Below are 13,360 nucleotides of genomic sequence, written 5' to 3' on the forward strand. Positions count from 1 at the left end.
ACCTTGGCATCCCTACCGCCTGCTCTGTCTCCCGACCTGATTCGGCACCAATTCCCATGTCCACAACCTGTTGTGACCAGTATTTCGCTCCCAGGACACGCAATCCTGCTGAATGGCAAACCCCAGACGACAAACCGATCTGCTTCTGCTGCCACCGAGTTGGTCATGTATCCCGCCACTGCCGCACCACCTGGCTGCCGCCGTTGTGGAGCTCATTCCCTGCTCCTCGCCCATACGCCGACGCTCGCCGTTACTTACCTCGAAGGGGCGAAGAGGCGACATAATTCAATCGAAAAAAAAAAAAACCCTACTAATTTCAATGACAAAGAAAATTGTCGAATTTGTGAGTCAGCAACTAAAGATATGGTTTCATGACGTGTCGGTGATGTCTTCACATGGGCAGTACGAAGCGTAGCTTGGCAAACTTTTGGATCCACTCCGCCACCACGGCTGGTAGTGTAGCCCGTGGGGAGACGACGCTGCCATGAAGAGCACAGGCAGAGGAGAGCAAACGCTTCATCTGCCTCATGCTTCCATGCATTTCCAAAACTCGAGATTACGTGCACTCTAGCAATGTGTGGGAAGACAGCGCCCATAATTCCATGGCCACCTTGGCTGGCCCAATCTTTGCACCTGTCGCAAAGATAAGGCACACGGGCCGTGTATGCACGCAGCCACAGCCAAGTTAGAGGAGGGGACACCCCTTCATTTGCGCCCCACTCCACACCCACCCACCCCACATGCGAGCTTGATCACATTATCACATGCTCACCCCCACCGAGGTCCTTACTCGACTGGGAAGACAGTGCGCATAAAGCCAATATTCTTCTCTGCTCACCCTCGCACACTTTCCCTCGCAGCCATAGCATACATCCTGTGCACAGGGCACGATAAGATCTTACCGCCCTTGGACGTTATACGAAACGTGACAGAGAGAGGGTCTTGCTGCTACGCTGCCCTGCTTCGGGGCCACTCTCTGCCGCATAGCGCGTAATTTGAGGTGCATTCACAAGCAGCTGCATGTAATTCACCCACACTTGACCTTCTGCAGTCATGGCAGTTTCCATTTATTGCCTTGGTATTCCTTCACAGAGGCAGTGAAATTTCGTTATATTGAAATCGAGTATAAACGTAATTCGTTATACAGTGCAGTCCACTTATAACGATATAACGGTTATAACAATCAGTCGACTTAGAAGTATCAACTTATGCATTAGGGCTATGAGAAAAAACCTACCATAAAATTCCAAGCAAGCGCCTCTACCCGTGCAAGCGCCCCCACCCCCCTCCACTTTCGAGTGATTTTAAATTGGCACCAAATACCAAACAAGTGCCCCCCCCCCCCTTTCTTCACCCTGTTCATGAAATTGCATATTGAATTGCATAAAATGATGCTATTTAGTGAGAAAGAAATCTATTGTTTAGCCGAACTTGTGCGGAGGCCCGACTCAATTGCCAGGTATCTGCAGAGCCATCGCCATAGGCAAAGCTTTCGTCAGTGGCAGGTTTCGCTGGGAGACGGTATAGGCCTAGCTCGCAGGCCGCCAGATCTGGGGCCAACAGCTTTTGAATTTCGGTCCGCGACCGAGCAAGGGTCTCCCCTTAACCTTTTTTGGATTATCCTCAACGCAGGGGGGGGGGGGGGGTCTTGCACGGAATTTTACGTATATACATATAAAGATATGTTATTCACCGCATATCGAGTATAACAATAAACATTTTGCCTTCCGAACGCTGTGTTACATGCAGAATAAAGGCCCGACCACATTCAGCGTTTTCCCGGCGTTTTCTGGAATTTCGTCACCCGGCATCGCTCAGCGTCAACGCTGAGGGAGGTGCCAAGCCGAAACACCATGCTCAAGGCACACCAGAGATCTCGGCGCCAGCGCCGCCGCCAAAGCGGCTCGATGAGCGACGACGTGGCGCAGACCAATCAGCGCGTGGCCGTGGCCGCGCTGCTGGCAACTTTCGCAAGCGACTTCCGCAGCAACCAGTTCGCGTGCGTGCCACCATGTGGCGCCAGTGTCTCGTCGGCGAGGCGGCGCCGTCTGAGAAAGCAGCCACTCGTACCTTCGAGCGTGCTGCCGTGAATGTTTTTTTGTGTGTTCGTGTGCCACAGAACTATAAACAGGGCTTAAAAATCTTAATCAGGAACATTTCTCATAGTTCACTTGAATGACATTGCACACTGCTTCTGGTTAAATTTGTCTGGTCACATTGTGCGACGCTGGACTGGCACTGTGTGTGTGTGTGTCCAGTGGTGCAACAGGATTTGGAGCAATTCTTGGAGCAGGAAAATCCAAATTTGGAGCAGGTTACGGGGAAAAAGAACACCGTTTTGGAGCACTAAATCCCAAATTTGGAGCAGTTTCACAAAGAACACTTACTCATAAAACGCCATAAAATTTACCCCGCATTTGCACCCCCCTACGCACCCTGCACCCCCCAACTTTGCATTGGATTTCTGGGGGAAAAAAAGTGCGTTCATTACGCAAGTATATACGGTAATTCACATTAGCAGCGTAGGTGAGGGCACGGGTGCCATCGGAGATCGTTGTTCGCAGCGCGCGTTCAGTTTCACCGCGCACGGCTGACGTAGGCCGCACCCGGCGAAATTGAATGCGTGCTCCGAACGACTTCGATCACGCCCCAGCAGTGCACTGCACGCAACTTTTCCTGCCAAACACGTAGAAAGTACACATGCATTTCTTCGTGAGTGGTTTCCTTGCGGTTTTTTTTTTTTCTGACGATATGTCGCGACGTTCCGGCGGTAGTCGAAACATGCAGCGACTGCTTGACAATCTTTTGGCGTTTCGGCGGTGTACAGCAAAAATCGGCACCGTTTCATTACTGCGGTGCCTGTTGCCGCGTAGAACCGAACCCTAACTAGTTTTGTGCATTGTGTCGCCTACAAAGCTCACGCCGTCAGTGTCGGGTGGCTTGCTGTACCGTACAAGCGAGTTTCCCGTGGAGTATTCGCACCCGCTCCGCTCGTGACCGCGTGCACAGATACGGCGAGGATCTTGCTGAGCCAAGGCGGCAATGGCGAAATGCTTTCGTTACTGCAAGAAACGCGCACTCCGCGAGATTTTACTGCATATACAACACGCCGCACTGCAACCAGCAGCGAAAATATTCTTCGGTGCCCACCATAAAACACGCCAACGTCTCGTCTGGGCACTTTGGATTTCTTCTGCGCTACTGGTACTGTAATGGCGTGTCAAGCTGCAAGTTGCCAACGTGGCCTTTATTTCATGCTAAAACTAGCGTAACCGAGAAATTTCGCGGCCGGCTGGGCATTTTGGTGCAGCGTGGCGCAAAAATACGAAACTGTATCAAAACGGCACAATTGGCGCATCTGGCGCCCCCGTTGCGTCTCATGTGGTTGGGTGACCTCTCCGGCGTCGTTGATACAACGATGCTGAGAGACACAATGGCAGGAGACGCCGGTAAAAACGCTGAATGTGGGCCGGGCTTAATTGTGACATTTGCGTTGCTAAGTTCCCTTTAAACGAACCATGCCGAGACAGGGCAAAAAGTTTGCCTATTTGAGTTCGTATCTGCTGCCATTACCGCACAGCACATCCTGCCCGCACGCTGACTGGGTAAGCAATGGAGACGACTGCAAATTGGTGCAGCGCAGCTGCTTCGCTGCCGCGTCGCATTCAGAGGAGAATAATCAACAAAAAGTGGCGTGCCGGACCCAACCTTTCTAGACTCTCTCTCTGCAAGCACGGAAATGCACTGCGGAAGCAGCCCCGAGCGCACAGCCCAGTTAGTAGAAGATGGCGCCGACATAGCGCAAAGCTGTGTCACTTGAGACGAAGCTGCAAATTTTTCAAGAATCAAAAAAGTACGAGCTCGCACAGTCGATGATATCGGCGGTTCCTAAAACCAGGAACACCGCGATCATGAAGGCTGGAATCAGTAGCCATGCCGATCAATGAAAAGCCTGGCTTTCTGTGCCAGGGCGAAACCCCCAATGGGTAAAACCGACACATTGGAAGCCACTGATATAACCGAGTTCACGTGCCTATTGATGATGAAACAGGTGGTGCTTTGATGGAGGTGTTCCTGAGATAGCGCTGCCTCGTTCTGTGAAGAGACCTTCGACGGGGCGATCGTTGGCGCGACACCCGGCTGCAGGGTGCGACAGAGGCGACGACAGCACCGGCACGTGATGACAAGATTGACAATGGCCCTTCCTTGACACCGACTCGATCTTCACGTAGAGTGCACTGTCGTTGATAAGAGTCGCTCATTGATATCATGCACGCTAAATTACTGCCGCCAGTGTTCGTGCAGCAGCTGGACATGCGAGAGCGCCGGTTCGAGGCGGCGAGATAATGAATATGGCAGTGATATCTGATTAATTCAGTTTCGAACCTGCGGTCACAGCAAAAAGTCAGCAAAATTGGATGGCAAAGGGTTCTTAAATCCAAAATTTCAGACGTTCTTATACATTGACTCTATGAGGTACGTGCTGGTGTCACGAAGCCGTACGAATTATAGGGCATGGCCGAAAAATCAGGCGTCCGGAAAATCGGTCGTTGACTGTGAATGATGTTCTACGGGGGTGAAGTTATAAAAAGTTAAATGCTTTGCTATATCGAGAATTTCATTACACTGAAGTTCGTTATATCGAGGTTTAACTTTATAACAAAATTTCACTGCAGCCGCGAAGGAATACCGAGGCAATAAATGAAAACTATCTCAGATGCAGATGGTCAAATGGTTTAGTTACATGTGGCTGCTTGCACACGCGCCTCTCAAATCGCACACCGCACGTCACAGCTGTGCGCCGCCGAAGCGGAGCAGCATGGCAGCAAGGCCCTCTCGCCGTCATGCCCCGTATAAAGTCCAAGATCCTGTCGTGCACCCCCATGGGCACGATGGAAAGCACGCGAGGATCATGAGGTCACAGTACCGTGACTGAGTCATTAGTGATCTGATCTGTCCTTGGCATTTTTAAACATCAGTCTATGACATCATCAGGGGGTATCAAGCAAGGCATTATAGAATAAGTGATTCATTTGTTAGGAAAAGGTGCAACTTGAGTAATGACCCACTGCCAGTGAGTAATATTATGGAGCTGTTATATAATTATTATATTACTGAGCCAGTGACTAATATTACTGGTGCTTAACTTTTGCCTATCTTTATCAGAGTCAAACAGAATGTCAAAGCAGGCAGTAGCGCTCCACAAAGCACAACCACTTGGCACAAAATCAGCGTTTTTTAAAGTCTCTAAAATGGCAGCAAAAGAATCTGGATTGATTAACTATCTTCCTTTAGTGCCCTTTTAAAAGCCCCAATCTTACGCAAAGATTAACAGACACCAGACGAACCTTGCAGCTGACATAAGCAGAATCGAATTCTCGTGCACTGGCATACTTGTCCAGGTTCAGCGCATCAAGGCGGTCTTCAGCTGCGGCCGTTTCATCCGACAGCTGCAGTCCTGCCATGCTGGCCGACAGGAGCTCATCCGTGTCCACAGCCGCATCCTCGAGTACCTTCTGCACGATAAAGGTCCCACAGCTCGGCATCACAGAGGTATGTGAATGGTAGGTGTTTTGCATACCTGCCAACCTGTGATCTTTAAAATTAATAAAATCCCACAGAGCCAATACAGTAGAAAGAAAAGAGAACGATGAGAGAAGGGATAGCAGACATTTTTTATAAAGTTGTTCCTTCCGAGGGATACATACACGCTTTATCATTATTATTAACATTTGGACACAGTACACAAACAGCCGCAAACTTGAAACCGCCAGGACTCACAGGCAACACACTGTTTTTCGACCACAGTTACTTTTTCACCATCTTTATTGTTGCCAAAATTGCATGCTTCAGGTACTAGTCTGTATTAACTTGAAGTAAGCACCCCTACTGAGTCCTTCCCACATCACATTTCAAAGGAAGGTTTGCTGAGCAACAAGTGAACCTTCTTCACAAACAGAATTTTTTTCGTAAGGAGTGAAACACGGCCACATTTGTAGACCTTAGGAAAAATTCTGGAAAGTTTGCAAGCATGAGTGTTTTGCCTCCCTCCTTCAAGCAAGCTTCAAGCAAGTTTATCGCAGCAAGTACAACCTCATTATATTGAGGTTTGACTGCATTTGAAAAATCAAATAGCAAAAATTCTAATAGTAGATACAGTTAAGCCTGGATATAACGAAATTGACAAATTGCCGAAAAACTTCATTATAAAGAGGATTTCCTTATATGCAGGTTCGGCACGAAAATTCGAAAAATAAACGTTTACCGTATTTACTCGATTCTAACGCGCCCTCAATTGTAACGCGCACCCATTTTCCGTTTTCGTCAAAGCACTCATCCTCGGAATGTCACACCAGGTACCGGATGCGTGGACGCGTGTCGTTTCGCACAAGCACGAGGCATCGGAAACGAAGAGCGAGCGTCACGTTGGCGTCGTAGCATTGAATAGTGTTACAGTAGAACCTCACTGTTACGTTCTCGGGGGCTGCGTTTTCCTGGTTGTTACGTCGTTTTCGACCGGTCCCGGCACAGCTCCCTTAGAACTCAATGCATTGGTAACCCCGCTGTTGTGTAGCAACTGTGGAACCGTTCCCGCATCATACGTTGCGAACTGCCACCCCGCGCCGGCCCGAGCGGCCATTTTGACTTTTCATGTCGCTTGGCTTGGTGGCTTGACGATGGCATTGGCCGCCCAAAGTGCCGGGGGCGAAAACTATCACACATTTTCGGTTTCCGCCAGCAAAAGTATGGCCCTTGAGATCCGTATTTGCTATATAAAGATGGTGTCCATGACCTGTTGTGGCCCTAAAATTAGTTTTGGCTCATAGATATTCCGCATATAAGGGTACGGCCACGCTAGTGGCAAAAAACGCGCGGTCATGCAGCGAGCGGCAAGTTGCCGCGCGTCAGTGCCTTGCCGCGAGGCCACCGTGGCACACGCGTCTCGCCGCGCGGCAGCGCGGTAAGATCTCCGGTGCTCTCCGAACGGGCGAGCAACACCGCAACACCACGAGCGCTCGTTGTTTCATGCGAGAGACCACGATCGTCGATTGAAAACCCGGCGCAGACCGGCGGTGTTCCGGTTGTGATGGCTCCAGTGACGTCACCCTCGTCGCTCTTGATTGGTTCTTCATCTCGCGGCACGCGGCATTTGCCGCAGAACCCATTTCGCGCGGCACGCCGCAAGACCCCCGATTCCTGCCGCTTTTGCCACGCGCGGCGTGACGCGTTGCCGCGCGTTCTTGCTGCGTGTTTTTGCCGCTAGCGTGGCCGTACCCTAAAGTCCAAGGGCGATAACGCAGTCGCCGCGCGCCGTATGCTGTATGTGGGAGTGAAAACGTGCGAGGGGAGCCGACGACCGCGTCTAAATCTCGCGCGCGCAAGAAAAGCAGGAATGAAGCGCGCCTTCTTCCATTGCGCTCGAGGCATCGGCGAGGGAGCGAGGGGGGACGGATAGCGGGGCGGCGTTGCACTGTACTCTGGCATCAATTGCGTACTGCGCGGCGGCGCGCGGTTACGCGGGCCGTATCTTGAAAGCGATCTCCATTGGGGGAGGTGGGTCGGCGGCTCGTAGCTTTGTGCGTGCTGCGTGTTCTCGGCGCTCAGTTTACGTTGAAGCGATAGACAACAGCACGAAGGTCACTTCGCTCGCTTCTGCAGCGGTGCTTCCACACGCCGCCAGCGTTTGACAGCGCGTGTCCGCGCTCATCGAGTGTGATGTGTCACAGCGTGTACCAGCGCGTCGGCAACATCAACTGGAAAAGGAGAGAGTGCCGGCTTGGCGGGCTAGGCCAGCTGCAGCAAGCGGCAGGATCAGGTTTAAATGAAGGGAGGGAGAAAGGTCACGCCCGCGGCGGCAAGATCGCCAGGTCTAGGGATGCAGGCGCTGAGCCGTGCTCCCTCTAGGGCTGCAGAAGATAGCGCCAACCTTATTCTTTCCATATGAACCACTTATTATTATGCCTCGCACACGCACGCACGCACACGTGCGCTCGCTTTGCATTCCGTCGCGGTGGAGAAGGTGCTTCCGGTTGCTGCTCGCGCAAAAATGACAAAATTTGGGGCGAAATCTCTAGGTTGTCGGAGGGGTAAATTCGTTATATCGAGTAGGTCTCCCGCTGCCGCTTCGTTACGTAGAGGTCTCAAATACATGTGCTTCTATGGAGTAACGGCGGGGAATAGAAAAACTTCGTTATATCCAGGAATTCGTTATATGGAGGTTCGTTATAAGCAGGTTTAACTGTAGTGCACATATATTCAAATGTGCGCCCATTCACTTATTCTTGATACGTTGGCGATACAGTGGGCGTAAGTTTTCCTGCCATTTGGGACAGATGCCTATAAATAACGTGCGCGAAGCTTACTGTGACAGGAAGCGGCGCTACTCGCTTTGTCATTGTTTAACTACTCTTACCGACGTTCTGTTGGTACTCACTCTTGCCGACGTTCTGTTGCTGAAGGCCTTTCTTTGAAGGTTAGCGATACAATGGTGGCAGATGAGCAAATTTCTGTATCCTCAAGGAAAGCCGTATATCTCGAAGTGCCGGTAACACGTTCAGACAGTTGCAGCAGCGGTCCGCGAACTTGGCCACACAGATTCATTCCATTCCTCAACATTCCAGTCACTATTTTTGCAGCCAACTACTGCACACGTCTTCAATCCACATGATTCAATCTAGCATGATTAGAGCACAGTGCGTTAGCGAAAACTCAGATGCATTTCCGACAGCTGATCGCACAGAAGCAAGGTAAAAGCGGTAATGGTTTCGTATTCGTGCACGGTCGCTGAGGACACGTATGACGCACCGCCGTAAGCGCCATCTCGTTTCTCTAAAACAAACTGCTCCGCGAAAAGGGTCAATAGCAGTCTTGATAACCGAAAAAGACACAAAAGTTAAAAGACACAGTGGCGCTGTCTCAACAATGCCTTACCAGTTATCCGTGACATCAGCAAGTGAATTGCTGATGTCACAGCAATTACTATGACAATTACTATGATGTCACAGCAATTACTGCAACTGTCACAAGAATTGACCACACTGCATTCCAAAGTAAGCAAAATGACTCAATCTGCCAATTTTTGTGGACTTTCCCTCCAAAAAAAGTGTAAAAACACTATGAGATTGTGATGTGAAGCTGACGCCACTGATGAAAGTAAAATTCAATCAAAAAGAAAGCTTGGACGAAAACTTGCTCATGATTCAAGCTTAAGAATAATGCAGATTAGGCATGGGCGAGACAGGTGCCTGTCCTGTACTACTTATCTATGTCTTATCTGTGCTATTCTTAGGCTTGATAGCTTGGCCATCATTTTCTTCACTAATCATTAACCTCTTTTCACCAAACAACCGCAGAATTCCTAAACAATAATCCATCAGTCTGAACCGATTTGTTGCTACCTTTCAGTGTCCCTTAACCTTTATTGCATGCACCACTACACTATTGTCATAAAGAAGGGCCCATGTGTTTCTTCAACCAGAACATTTCATGCAGAAGGACCAAATCGCTGCCTTTTCTGTCCTTTCTGCAATACACACCTTCTTGAGCAAGGCCAAATGAGAGCAGGCCTGCTGAAGCCGGATGAGCATGACAAAGCGCCGAGAGCCTGTGTTGCGGTAAAGCTCCCGCCCAGTCACAGGATCCGTGTACTTCTCGGGCCCACTCGACCTGCGAATGTTTTTGAAGCTTCAAGTGTAAATAAAAAAGCAGAACCGATTCATGCTCACTACAAATGATTTCAACCTCCCGGAGCCTATCTTACACCAAGTTTAATCGCTCAACGCAAGAATGAGTAGCAGTCAGCTTGTCCAAGCATATATAAATGTCACAGTTTCGCCCGAAAGGCAAAGCATCAATTGCGATAGCAAATTAGTAGAGAGCTATACGGAGTAAGGACAGTAGTTTTATCAGCTGTATAAACTTGGACACATTTGCTTACTAACTGAATTAACAAGCATGGTGTCAACGCGCACAAGCAAACACTCGATGATCCCAATCGAAGACCGCAGACAACCGCTGTCAAAACGCTGGCATGAGCCAGCGCAGCAGCTGCAGTGATCGAAGGTTCGTAGGGTCTATCGCTTCAACGGAAACTGAGTGGTGAAAGCACAGCGCATACAAAGCTATGAGCCATCTGCAGATCGCTTTCAAGATACAGTGCGGGCGACCGGTCGCAGCCGCTCAAAGTACAAGTGCGCAGTTGTGGGCAGAATACAAGACACAACCCCTGCCTTCTGCGTTGCCTTCCCGCTTTCCTCCTTTCGCCAGTTCCCTTTGCGCTGTTTGTGCCGTAGCACGACGTCGCCCCCCTCCCTCCCTCCAATTCCTCCACGGCCTTTTGCGCGATGGTCGCGTTTGCTATCCGCCGTGCATTTGCACTCCGTGAAAGCGCGAGAGTTCACTCGCACATACGGCGCGCGACAATTTTATCGCCCTTGGACTTCATACGGAACCTCACAGCGACGACGACGGCAGAAATCCGATTGGAGCATCCATATAATCCGCCTTTTGCATGTCCCAAGTGCGCATGCGCTGTACCCTAGCGGCGAGCGCCGAAAACGTTTTGTACGGCGTCGGTGGTTCGTGCAGCTGACGACGCACGCGTATACAGCATAACCGTCGAGCACGCGAACTCTTTTTTGTCGGCGCTGTGCCAGTCGACGACGCGGTATTTGCGCTGTGTTTCAGTAGAAACTTCAGCTGTGCACAGCGATATTCGGTTAACGTCCGGTACATCACAATATATGCCGAAACGACACCGATGTCGGTCAGAAGTCGACCACACGCCAGTGCCAACGCTCGGCCAGCTGTAGTTGTGATACTGTGCCAGTGGGAGACGTATATTGTCATACAAGTATATGGCGAAGAAGCGACCGACCACGCGACCGACGACAGCGAGTGATCGTAGTGTGATAAGCTTTCGGGCTGACGACGCCGACAAAACCAGTGTGCTGATCGCCGTGCGAGCGGCCGCCGAGTGAGAACATCGCACCGACAACGTGGATATTGTCGCAAATGCGCTCGTGTATGTATTTATTGATACTCAAATTGAGTCTAAACGTGCTTCCGACGCTGATATGCACGATTTCCAGCCCTTTAAAGCCCTCTACATCAAGTTCGAGGCGGTGTCGATCTCGTTCAGGCAGCTTCATTAGGCCTGACACGAGTTCGTCCGCTACCGGCGGACCTGAATTATAGGATAAGCAAGTACGACGAAGGAAACTGCTTATGTAGTTCGGTACTGACCTTACCGACTTGAAGTGAACCACTCTTATCATAGTACGTTGCACACACAGAGTGGGAAGCGGCGACACGGTGCAGTGCTAGCTAAGACCGCGGTACAGGCTCCGTTATTGAACGAAGGCTGTCGATCGCAGTCGCCGGCGCTTCCATGAACGAAGTGCAACTACAGAGAGTGTATTTTTATGCTGCCAGATTTAATAGTTACCGAAAACACAGTTTGCCTCTTATGCTAAACAGGCAACAAGTGATGGGCCTTTCGATACTGCATCGTAAGCAACAACACCGCTCGTTGCCACGCGAGTACGGCAGGAATCGGCATTTTCGCATGCCAGTGCGGCTAGGTGGTCGTTGTGGCCGTTTTCGATGTGCCCGGGACGTTCATGCGTTCTCGTCTCAGCGTGATCGCTTCTGATATGTGCATGAGAAGTGTTCATATTTGCTTTCAACATTTCCTCATTATTTCGTGTGAGCGGTGCACGGTTTCTGTACATGAAGCGAACAGCGAGTGGTGGCCGTACGCGGGCCGAGGTAAACAAATGCGCCGTTCTTGCGTTGCATAAATACTCTGGGCGCAGTGTCGCCCCTTCAAAGAACTATGGCCACTGTGGTCAAGACTCAGCTATAAAAGCAGTTTTTATGATCCTATTAGCGTACGTTCAGAGCAGGTCTAACAGTGGCAAATGCATGAACTCGGCTGCTATACGATACGGCTAACCTCCGCTGAGCGGAATCAACCCCAGCTTAAACTTGATGTGGACGGTTGGCGAGTGCTCACGTTCGTGCATTTGAACTTCCGAAGCATGTTTGGACTCATATTCGGTACGCATACATATGAATAACAGGAATACAAGCGTAGGCGCTGTCTCAATCACGTTACAATGCGATGTATTCGTTCAGAGGCACATCGCACGGTGTCTGGTTTTGTCGGCGTAGCTGCACGCAATCCCGTCATCATATTTCGACGACTTGCGGTTGTAAGTCGCACCAGAGTCATTGCCGGCCTAGGCGTCCTGTCCAAGAAGTGGCCAGTCACACAAAACGAAAATTATAACGCCTGACAAATGCGCAACATCATTTCAGCTCGCTTCTTGCAGCGTGCCTGCGCGTCCCGTGGCGCCCTGACGCCGTATATTTTGTTTTTCGTGGAGCCCGCTAAGGTGGCGCCACAGCGCAATGCAAAAGGCAGATTGCTATTGCAATAAAAGTAACTTTTCCCACTGCAGATGTTGCTGATGGCGACACCAGGTTTACACGAATAAATGACTCGCTCTGTGTCCATTTGTGTGTATATGCATGCATGTGTTATGCAACTGTGTGTGTGTGCATGTGGTTGTTTGTGTAGCAAAATCGCAAGGTCAGTTGGCATCTGCTGGCATCTACAGATGAAATCAGTGTTTCTCAAGCTGGCATCACGGTCAAGCGGCATGGCTTCTACTAATACAAAACTGCAGCAGTGAATGGTAGTGAATATTCCATGCAAAGCAACGCCAAAGAAACACTTGGAAAAGAGGGCAACAGTAGTACCTAGACCACTCGTCCAGTTCCTTGTACACCTTGGCTTCGGTTCCCTCGAGGGAAAGCTTGTGCAGGACGATGCTTTTTTTGGGCAGCGGTACCTGCAAATTAGTCCAGGGGAAATACACACGCCTGGTAAGCAAACTCCTCCACTCACACCCAGCTCAAGATTATGCTGAAGAGCAGCAGCAAATCATCCTGGGCTGGTAAAGTGTCTCTCATAAACTCGATCTTTTTAGTCGTATGGAAAAAAGAGACAGAGAGATGAAGCTCGATTACTTGTAGGATAAAAAAAACTTCATGTTGAAGCCATTGCACTTGCACGTTGTGACGTCACGAAGGATGCTGAGTGCGCCTCTTACTGGTGTAGGTCAGCGAATTAAGCAAAGATGTAACGCAAACTTACACGCACCACATGCCCCTGTCTATGAGCTGACCCAGCCTCTCTTATGACTAAGAGGGGGCTTCAACAGCAGACTTGCTAAAGTACTCCAACACAAGCTTCTGCATTTCCAAAAAATATAAGAAAAGCGAAAGCTTTACTGGAGTGACACCACTGGAAAATTTTGACGAACTGCAAACCGATGCAAGTTATAAACACATC

General features: G+C 50.0%; 1 protein-coding gene across 2 annotated transcripts in view; it reads right to left on the reverse strand.

Moving 5' to 3' along the window:
* LOC119441469 (transcription termination factor 2) overlaps positions 1-13,360 on the reverse strand; it is a 109,392-nt gene that overhangs the window by 51,984 nt on the left and 44,048 nt on the right. For both annotated transcript variants that reach the window (XM_037706088.2, XM_037706087.2), the window contains exons 10-12: positions 12,766-12,857; positions 9,537-9,666; positions 5,349-5,516 (exon numbers count right to left, since the gene is read on the reverse strand). In XM_037706088.2, the coding sequence (XP_037562016.1) occupies positions 5,349-5,516; positions 9,537-9,666; positions 12,766-12,857 (390 nt within the window). The remainder of the gene's footprint in view (positions 1-5,348; positions 5,517-9,536; positions 9,667-12,765; positions 12,858-13,360) is intronic.

Source organism: Dermacentor silvarum, chromosome 2 (assembly GCF_013339745.2).
Source record: "Dermacentor silvarum isolate Dsil-2018 chromosome 2, BIME_Dsil_1.4, whole genome shotgun sequence".
Lineage (NCBI taxonomy): Eukaryota > Metazoa > Arthropoda > Arachnida > Ixodida > Ixodidae > Dermacentor > Dermacentor silvarum.